Raw genomic sequence first — 11,173 nt, 5'->3', positions numbered from 1 at the left:
AATAGTAGATACGAACTCATAACTTTAAAGATTTAATGAATTTAATGTTAAAACCCTTAAAAATCAATCGATAGAGTTTAAAATGTGGATCTGCTTCTGTCCTCCCCCCCACCCCACCCCCAGTCCACCCACCACTCTCTAGGGACGGATCTTGTGTTAGGTTTGTAAGTTCATCTGGATCCACTACTTTTGATGTGGAGTATAAATTTATGTCTAAAAATTCAGTAAAATTGCAATAAATAGTATATATAAACCCATAATTTTAAAGATTTAATGAGTTACGTTAAAAACTTAAAAAAATGATGGATAGAGTGTAAAACCTGGATCCGCTCCCCCCCCCCCCCCCAATAAACACAAAAAAAAAATCCCAAGAATTTCATTTCTTATATATGCTTATGAATGAGTGGGGAAAATTCTTGGATGACTAGCATACATTAGTTTGAAGTTTTTTATTTTTTTATTTTTTTTGGGAAATTAAAAGCCTGTGTTATTTAAATATTGTTTATGCAGAATGGAGATGCAGTTCAATAAAAGGCTTTCAATTGGAGTGGAAGTTGAAGATAGACTCAGTGAAATGCCAGGAAATATTATAGATCATATCCTTGACCTTATGCCAATCAAAGATGCAGCCAAGACTAGTATTTTGGCCAGAAAATGGAGATATATTTGGTGCATGCATCCAAATATTGTGCTAGATAAGTTAACATGTAGAAAATTTTCAACAAATCCTCTACTTGTATTGGATAATACAATCAACCAAATCCTTTTACAACACATTGGGAACATTATCAAATTTGTTCTTGATTTTTCTCAAGTAGATTTACTTCCATTAACTAATATTGATATGTGGATTCGTTATGTTATTATAAAAGGTGTTAGGGACCTTACTCTTGATTTCTCAAACAATAATCCCTATAAACTCCCAACCTACATATATTATTATCAAAACATGACAGATTTGACCCTAAACAATTGTCTTTTTAAGCCACAAGATTTCATCTTTTCCTATCCAAATTTGAAAACCCTTTACCTTAAACAAATTACATTTATGGCCACCCCTAAGAGCATTGTTCTAAAAGCCCCACTTTTAGCCAATTTGACCATTATGTATTGTTGGGGTACTGAATCTTTGAACATTGTTTCACCCAAATTGAGTTACTTGTTTGTTGTTGAAAGTCATTATCTTGACCTAAGTAGTTTTATGAAGTGCTCAAATTTGGCTGTGGTTAGCCTTTCTTTATGCAAAGTGGTGGAAAATCCAAGGCAATATGAAAGATCAACTTTGTTGAAGTTCATTTTTGGCTTGCCTATGCTTGAGAAACTTTATCTGGACACATTCTACCTTAAGGTAAGATATCTGATTTATTTTTTTACTTAAATAATACTCGCTCTTTTCCAATTTATGTGACGCAGTTTGATTCAAGTTTAAGAAATAAAGGAAAGACTTTTGAAAATTGTGATATTAAACATGTGATAACATTTGTGTAACTATATAATTTTTAATACTCGTTATTTTAAATACGTCATAATATTTGTGTGACTATAAAGCTTCTCAGTAAGGTAAAACATGAAGTTTAAAGTTAAATTATTTCGAGATATAGAAATGTGTCAATTTTATTTAATAGATCAATAAAAAAAAGTATTTCTTAATGATAGCATTCAAATGATTATATGATTTATGAATTTCTTTTCTTTTTTTTACAAAGTTTTTGGGTGAAGATCCATTTCCAAGAAGTCTCCCTGTTGTACAAAACTGCTTAAGGCATATGATGCTAAGTCTAGCACTTAGTAATTTGGCTCAGGTTTCTTTTGCTCTTCACTTCATCCCATGCTTTCACAATTCCAAGACGCTTCAGATTTGGGTAAGATATGTATGTACTCTCTCTTTTTTAACAGTAGATTTAGTTTATATACTCTCTCTTTTAGCTTACATAAAGAATTTTAACACTATTACTATAATTTAATATGTTGTAGCATATTGTCGTCTTAATTTTCAAGTTATTAATTTACGTTTATTACGAGCAGTTACTCCTGATTATCTTTTAGGTGATCTAATAGTGTAAATTAAAGGATCCTTTACACTTTCTGTCATAACTCTTCTAGAAAATAGCTTAACTGACAAAATAAACGAATTATTATAACTACAAAAAAGTAACACAAGTCACCTAATATAATAAGTTAAAATAAATTCTCTACATTGTAATTATATAAACAAAGTTTAACTTATATAGTGTAACGAAATTTTACACTATCGTATCACTTTTGCATGTTGTAACAGGTAACCTATCTTATTTTTAAAATTATAAATATCATTTTTTTGTAGAGGTCGGCCTATTCTGTGGGTAGGGGGTCTAGGCCCCAGTAACATCGAAAAAATATATGTATACATATATATATATATAAATATCTTAAGTGACAAATACAATGTATATTTTGATTGACATCCTAAGATTCAAATATGCGGCACTTGCGTGGATCTTTTTTAGGGGCACAACTTAACTTTTAGTATGCTACATGGATTAACTTCAACATTTGTTCGAATTTTTCTTTCACAGTGGTGCCCTAGTTGCTTTTAAATTCTGGGCCCACATCTGCTTTTATAGAGGGTGACCTATCGATATTATTTGATTTGGTTGTGAAAAACGTCCGTACATTGTCTATATACATAAGTTGAACTCACAAAATTAAATCCAGTAGAATATCTTACATGTTTGATAATATCACAAGCTAAAATATGTTACTACTATTTTCTTTCTCTATACTATAGGTATTTGATACGGGCAATCATGCTGATGATGTGTTGAATTACTTGGAGAAATTGAAAAACTTAGATCGTCCAATTCCCAATCTGGAGCAAGTAGTAATTCGTAGTTTTACTGGTTCAAAACCAGAATTGCTATTCATAAAGCTTCTGTTTGCTGCTACACCAAGTTTGATAAGAATGAGCATTGAAAGGGACAGAATATTTACTTCAACTGAAGATAGGAAAATAACTGGAGAGTTAATGCGTTATCCTAGAGCTTCGTCTAAAGCAGAGTTATTCTACTTGCCACCAAGAAGGTTATGATCAGTTTGACCAATTGCTCTCAAATAATTTCTTTGTTGGGAACTTTTTTATCTCATTTTATTTTGATTTTGGGATATTGGATCCTTTGGATTTCTTAGACAATTATTGCAACTTATTTGGTTTATTTTGTTTCTATTTTTCTTCTGCTTTTTGTTAAAATTAAAGAACAATCTGGTACACTAAGTTCCTTTTATGTGCGAGGTCCGGAAAAGGGCAGAACCACAAGGGTCTTTTGTTTTTTGTTAAACTCGGTTAATCTGCATTTTACGACCTCAATGCTATTAATTTTTCCTGACGCAAAAAAAAAAACCTAACTTTACATAGTTGCTTTACCTCTAATATCTTGTTTGGCCAAGCTTTTTCAAAATCAAAAGAACTTTTTTTTAAAAAGTATTTTTTTCAAAGTTGAAGTGTTTGGCTTTAAAAGAAAAAAAAATGCTTTTTGAGTTAAAGTAGAAGCAGAAGCACTTTTGGAGAAACAGAAAAAAATGACTTCTTCTCAAAAAACTTTTTTGAAAAGCACTTTTGAGAAATACACCTAGAAACACTTTTTAAAAGTTTGGCCAAATACTAATTGCTGGTCAGCAGTGCTTTTCAAATTAATTAGCTAGACACAAATTGTTTCTCATCAAAAGTACTTTTAAGAAAAGCATTTTTGAGAAAAAACACTTTTCAAATTAAATTGCTTTTTAAAGTAAAAATAGCACGATATAGCCAGTTTTCGGATTGGTCATTCAAAAATAGTCACCGTTTAGCAAGTCAATGAAAAATAGCCACTATTTTGCTACAACAGAGACCGGTCCAGCATAATATACTGGAGTTCGGTGCACCTGTGTATGAACTCCAGCATATTATGCTGGACCGGTATACTTTGATGGCTCTAGTATAATATACTGAAGACTAGAGCACTTGTGCGCCAAACTCCAGTATATTATGCTGGACCGATATACTTGTTGGAACTCTAGTATATTATGATGGAGTTCTAGTGTACTTATGTTGGAACTCTATCATATTATGCTGGCGTTTCAGCATACTTATTCTGAAGTATACTTATGCTGGAACTCCAGCATAATATACTGGCGTATTTTTCGAGTTTTGAACAGTGTTTTCGCTCAGATTTATCTTTATATGAAAAGTGGCTAAATTTCAATTACTTTTGAAATTGAGCCATTTTTGAACGACCAATTATAAATCTAGCTATTTTTAAATTTCTTCCCATTTTTAAACTTAGCCAAACGGGCTATATGTTGTCTGTAGAAGCAATTCCAAGATTTTAAACTGATTCAGTTTTTACTTCATGAACCCATTGGCTTTTGAAATTATGAATCCCAAAATTTCATAGTGTTTGTTTAAATTTAGTGATTTTTCAACACATGTATATTTTGTGTAAAAAATGATGAGTTCAGTTCAACTGTTGAACTTCAACATATTACATTTGTCTCTAATTGGATGTGGTAAGTTTGGTCCTCCTTTTGTAATTTGAGAGGGGAATGCTGTTGTGCTTTCTGTCTCTATACGTGTATATATATATATTGGAGTGTAATTAATCATTTGTCACGACCCGGATTTTCCATCATCGGGAGTCGTGATAGTGCCTACTAATGTGAGCTACGCAAGCCAATTATTGAACCACCTACCTTTTTACCAATCTTATTCTCTTTAACAATTACGAAGAAATAACATTTAAACGACGGAATATAACATAAGCGGAAAAAACAATAAGTCATCTTAACATGAATATCTATTACAACTGTTTGAGTCTCGACTATCCAGAACTGGTGTCACAGTTTCACAGACAGTCTAAGAATTCTACAAATAAAGGTCTGAAAGAATTAAATACGACACTGTCTCTGAAAATACATGTAGAAACAGGAAAGTAGATAGAAGGAGACGCCAAGGCCTGTGGACGCCTGCATGACTACCTTGGGTCGCCTGATGAGCAAGAATCAGCAATCTCATTGCGGTCCGAAGTCTACAACACTGGGGTCTGCACAAAAGAGTGCAGAGTGTAGTATCAGCACAACCGACCCCATGTGCTGGTAAGTGCCTAGCCTAACCTCGGCGAAGTAGTGACGAGGCTAGGACCAGACTATCAAATAAACCTGTGCAATTTAACTATATATAGCGGAAAAGAAGTATAGAAAGAAACAGTCATATACAATCAAGTATGGGAGGGGGAAAACATGATGCGGGGAAACATCGAGTAGTAGCAGAAGAGCAACAAATAAATATGAGGATCACCACAGCTCAATTGAAAATAGGAAGGGAAAATCATGCTGCGGAGTACAACAAGTATCAACAGGAAACCAACAATTTAGTGTAGAGAAACCGTAACACAGTTATAATAAAAATTAGGAAATCAAAGACAAGTGCATGGCATCACCCTTCGTTCTTTTACCCTCTCTCACCAAAACAATACACGACATCACCCTTCGTGCTTTAACACTCTCTCACCAAAATAATATATGGCATCACCTTTCGTGCTTTTCGCTCTTCCTCACCCAAACAACAATCACAAGGCAAATAGAGTAAGGGAATCTATAATCTCGAAATAAAATCAAGCAACAACAGAAAATCAGTAAATAAATGTAAAGGACAACATAACTTAATTATCGGTAAGAATTAGGAAAATCAAGGACAAGCGCACGGCATCACCCTCCGTGCTTTTACTCTCGCCCTCACCATAAGAATCAATACAATAGGCACGGAATGGTACATCGTGCGGCACGGTATCACCCTTCGTGCTTTACACTCTTTCCTCACCATGAAATCAATATAGTAGGCACGGAATCGTACATCGTGCGGCATGACATCACCCTTCGTGCTTTACACTCTTTCGTCATATAACAAACAATGCACGGCATCACCCTTCGTGCTTTAACTCTCTTCCTCACCCGAAAAACAATCACAAACAATAGGGTAAGGAAATAAAGGAAATTGCAATAAGGATCCTGGCAAGGGAGCAACAAGTCAATAATTAAATCCCGGCAAGGGAAAAACATCAATAATATCAACATACCGGCAAGGGAGATAACAATTTAAATCATCAATAGCCCGGCAAGGGTGACAACATAATGATCTCTTCTCTTTCTCATTTGTTTTACTTGACGATTCACTTCACAACTCGAGCCAATGCTCTAGAGGTTCAATTATCACTTATACCTTCACAACTCATTTCACAACTCGAGCCAATGCTCTAAAGGTTCAATTGTCACTTATTCTTTCACAATTCATTATACAACTTGATCCAACGCTCCTCAATGTTCATAGGTCACAATTCTTTCCACAAATTTTATACAACACATAGAAATCTTCACCAAGGCATGAATAATAAAACGAAGTCATGAAAATCACAATATAAGACCAGCGGTCATGCTTGACACCAATGTATAGATACTCGTCACCATGCTTATACGTCGTACTCCACAAGAAGAAAATAGCAAAGAGGACACAACTCCTAATCTCTCAAGCTAAGGTTAGACCAAATACTTACCTCGAACTTCCACGGCCAACTCAATCCTCAAACACCGCCTTTCCTTTCGAATTCGGTTCCAAATCAATTGTATCTAGACATAATCGACTTAATAACATCAATAAATGCTAAACAATCCAATCCAATACTTAATTATAGCTTTCTAATCAGTCTTTCGAAAAATCCAAAAATCGGCGCCGGGCCCGCTTGGTCAAAATACGAGGTTCAGACCAAAACCCGATCACTCATTCACCCACGAGCCCAAATATATAATTTATTTTGAAATCCTACCCCAAAACATGGTCAAATTCCCAAATAATCAAAAAGCCCTAACTCTACCCAAATCCCTAATTTTCTACCCTTAATTATATGTTTTAGGCCTAGAAATCTAGTGGGTGTTGATAAAAATGGAAGAAAACGAGCTTAGGATTACATACCTGTGAAGCTATGGTGAAGTTATTCTTCAAAATTCTCCCAAGATGTGTGGAGAAGATGAAGTTTGTGAAAAATAATGAAAATCCCGTATGGCATTCTGTTTTTTGAAACTTAAAATAACTGGGCGAAAATGGTCATCACGTTCTCGATAAGCTCATCGTGTTCGCAATGAGTTAGGTCTGACAGACCTTCGCGTTCGCGGAAGATGTCTCGCGTTCGCGGAGCTTTGGCTCCTCAAGCATACGTGTTCACGGGCCAGTGGTTGCGTTCGCGATGCACAAAATGGGTCCTCCCCAGGCCTTAACTTTACGCGCTCGCGAGTGCATGAACGCGTTCGTGAAGGGTATTCCCCCCTTAGCTTCGCGTTCGCGTCTCAAGCTTCGCATTTGCAAAGAAGAAATCTGGCACCTGGAAAATTTGCCTTACGCGTTTGCGAGAGGGACTACGTGAACGCGAAGAGTAAAATCCCTAGGCACTGAACAGCAGAACCTGCAACTTTTTAAGTTCCAAAAACCTTCCGAAACACACCCGAGCCCTCGGGCTCAAAACCAAACATACGTACTAACTCAATAACATCATACAAACTTATCCGTGCGATCAAATCGCTAAACTAACCTCAATGACAACAAATTAAACCTCAAATCAATGAAATATTTAAAAACTTTTTAAAGCATCAAACTTTGCATTTACAGTCCAAATCACGTCAAACGGATTCCGTTTGTTACCAAACTCCACAGAATCATCTTAAATCATATATAAGACCTGTACCGGGTGCCGGAACCAAAATACTGGTTCGATACCAACATGTTCAAATCGAAATTCATTTCAAATTCCTTTAACCAATTTCAGAAAAATAATTTTCTTTAAAAATTCATTTCTCGGGCTTGGGACCTCGAAATTCGATTCCGGGCATACGCCCAAGTCCTATATTTTCCTACGGACCCTCCGGGATCGTCAAATCACGAGTCCGGGTCCGTTTACCCAAAACGTTGACCGAAGTCAAATTTATTCATTTTATAGTCAAAATTTATTATTTTTCACATTTTCACATATAAGCTTTCCGGCTATGCGCCCGGACTACGCACACAAATCGGGGTGATACTAATGAGGTTTTCAAGGCCTCGTAAACACAGAATTCAATTTAAAAGCAAGTGATGACCTAAAAGGTCATCACATTCTCCACCTCTAAAACAACCGTTCATCCTCGAACGGATATAAGAAGGAAGTACATGAGTCAGGGAAAAGATGGGATAACAGCTCCGCATATCGGACTCGGACTCCCTGGTCGATGCCTCTGGAGGCTGACCTCTCCACTGAACACAAACAGAAGGAAAACTCTTCGATCTCAACTAACGAACCTGCCGGTCTAGAATAGCTATCGGTTCCTCCTCATAAGACAAGTCCTTGTCCAACTAGACACTGCTGAAATCTAATACGTGGGATGAATCGCCGTGATAGTTCCGAAGCATGGATACATGAAACACTGGATGCACGGCTGATAAGCTCGGCGGTAATGCAAGTCTATAAGCCACCTCTCCCACTCGATCAAGAATCTCAAACGGGCCAATGAACCTAGGGCTATGCTTGCCCTTCTTCCCAAATCTCATCACGCCCTTCATAGGCGACACTCGGAGCAATACCTGCTCACCGACCATGAAAGCCACATCTCGAACCTTGCGGTCTGCATAACTCTTTTTGCCTAGACTGAGCCGTATGAAGCATATCTTGAATAATTCTAACCTTGTCCAAGGCATCCTGAATTAGATCTGTACCCAACAATCGAGTTTTTCCCGGTTCAAACCATCCAACCAGAGATCTACACCGCCTACCATATAAAGCCTCATAAGGAGCCATCTGGATACTCGACTGGTATCTGTCGTTGTAGGCAAACTCTGCTAAAGCCAAGAACTGATCTCACGAACCCCCAAGTCAATGACACAAGCTTGGAGCATATCCTCCATAATCTGAATAGTCCGCTTGGACTGCCCGTCCGTCTGAGGATGAAATGCTGTACTCAACTCAATCTAAGTGCCCAACTCTCACTGAACTGCTCTCCAGAAATGCGAGGTAAACTGCGTACCTCGGTCCAAAATGATAGACACAGGCACACCATGAAGACGGATAATCTCCCGGATATAGATCTCAGCTAACCTCTCGGATGAATAGGATATTGTCACAGGAATAAAATGTGCTGACTTGGTCAGCCTATCAACAATGACCCATACTGCGTCGAACTTCCTCCGAGTCTGCGGGAGTCCAACAACAAAGTCTATAGTGATCCGCTCCCACTTCCACTCGGGAAGCTCAACCCTCTGAAATAAACCACCAGACCTCTGATGCTCATACTTAACCTGCTGACAATTTAACACCGAGCCACATATGCAACAATATCCTTCTTCATTCTGCGCCACCAATAATGCTGCCACAAATCCTGATAATCTTCGCGGCGCCTGGATGAATAGAGTACCGGGAGCTATGGGCCTTCTCTAAAATCAACTCCCGAAGCCCATCCACATTTGGCACACACACTCGACCCTGCAATCTCAAAACTTTCATCATCTAAGGTAACCTGCTTGGCACCTCCGCACTGCACCATGTCTCTACGGACACACAAATGGGGATCATCATACTGCCGATCACGAATACGCTCTAATAAAGAAGAACGAGCGACTATGCAAGCTAATACCCGACTAGGCTCAAAAATATCCAACCTCATGAACCGATTGGCCAAATCCTGAACATCCAAAGCAAACGGTCTCTCACCGACCGGAATATAAGCAAGACTGCTCATACTGGCTGACTTCCTACTCAACGCATCAGCCACCACATTGGCCTTTCCCGTATGATATAAGATAGTGATATCATAATCTTTCAACAACTCCAACCACCTCCTCTGTCTCAAATTCAATTCCTTCTACTTGAACAAATACTGAAGACTCTTGTGATCCGTGAACACCTCACATGCCACGCCATACAGATAATGCCTCCAAATCTTCAATGCGTGAACAATGGCTACCAACTCCAAATCATGAACTGGATAGTTCTTCTCATGAATCTTCAACTGCCGTGAAGCATAGGCAATGACCCTGCCCTCCTGCATCAACACTGCCCCAAGTCCAATACATGATGCATCACAATAAACTGTATAAGGTCCTGAACCTATGGGCAAAATCAACACCGGTGCCGTAGTTAGAGCTGTCTTGAGCTTCTGAATGCTCGCCTCACACTCGTCCGACCATCTGAACTGGGCACCCTTCTGGGTCAACCTGGTCATCGAGGCTGCAATGGATGAAAACCCCTCCACGAACCGACGATAGTAGCCTGCCAATCCCCAAGAAACTCCAAATCTCTGTAGCTGATGCTGGTCTAGGCCAGTTCTTGACTGCCTCAATCTTCTTTGGATCGACCTGAATACCCTCTGCTGATACAACATAACCCAGGAATGCAACTGAACTCAACAAGAACTCACACTTTGAGAACTTGGTATATAACTGACTATCCCTCAGAGTTTGAAGAACCACCCTGAGATGCTGCTCGTGCTCCTCCTGGTTGCGGGAATATATCAAAATATCATCAATGAAGACTATAACAAATGAGTCCAAATAAGGCCTGAACACTCGGTTCATCAAATCCATAAAAGCTGCTGGGGCATTTGTCAACCCGAATGACATCACCAAGAACTCATAATGCCCGTACCGAGTGCGGAAAGCTATCTTAGGACGTCGGATGCCCTAATCCTCAACTGATGGTCGGTAGATCTCAAGTCAATCTTCAAAAATACCTTGGCACCCTGAAGCTGATCAAACAAATCATCAATCCTCCACAATGGAAACTTATTCTTGATTGTAACCTTGTTCAACTGTCGGTAATCAATACACATTCTCATCGATCCGTCCTTCTTCTTAACAAACAACACCGGCACACCCCAAGGCGAAACACTGGGTCTAATGAAACCCTTCTCAAGCAAGTCTTGCAACTGCTCCTTCAACTCTTTTAACTCAAGCGGGGCCATACGATACGGCGGGATAGAAATGGGCTGGGTGCCCGGGGCCAAATCAATGAAAATGTCAATATCCCTATCGGGTGGGATACCCAGCAGGTTTGAATAAAATACCTCAGGGAACTCAGAACAACAGGCACAGAATCAATAAAAGGAACCTCAACACTAGAATCACGAACATATGCCAAATAGGCCAAAC

At 38.4% G+C, this 11,173-nt stretch overlaps 1 protein-coding gene across 1 annotated transcript; it reads left to right on the top strand.

The window, feature by feature from the left end:
- The first annotated feature begins 511 nt into the window (after positions 1-511).
- LOC142174253 (F-box/FBD/LRR-repeat protein At1g13570-like) lies at positions 512-3,067 on the top strand. Its single transcript, XM_075240044.1, has 3 exons — positions 512-1,348; positions 1,707-1,862; positions 2,768-3,067. The coding sequence occupies exons 1-3, from the start codon at positions 512-514 to the stop codon at positions 3,065-3,067; spliced, it is 1,293 nt and encodes a 430-aa protein (XP_075096145.1).
- The last annotated feature ends 8,106 nt before the right edge of the window (positions 3,068-11,173 follow it).

This window comes from Nicotiana tabacum, chromosome 20, assembly GCF_000715075.1.
Source record: "Nicotiana tabacum cultivar K326 chromosome 20, ASM71507v2, whole genome shotgun sequence".
NCBI lineage: Eukaryota > Viridiplantae > Streptophyta > Magnoliopsida > Solanales > Solanaceae > Nicotiana > Nicotiana tabacum.
This window is presented reverse-complemented; position numbering and strand designations above follow the sequence as displayed.

Coding starts and splice junctions, on each gene's coding strand:
- LOC142174253 (XM_075240044.1), top strand. CDS start 512: ATGGAGATGCAGTTCAATAAAAGGCTTTCAATTGGAGTGGAAGTTGAA. Junction 1,349..1,706: donor TGGACACATTCTACCTTAAG/GTAAGATATCTG, acceptor TTTTTTACAAAG/TTTTTGGGTGAAGATCCATT. Junction 1,863..2,767: donor CCAAGACGCTTCAGATTTGG/GTAAGATATGTA, acceptor TCTATACTATAG/GTATTTGATACGGGCAATCA.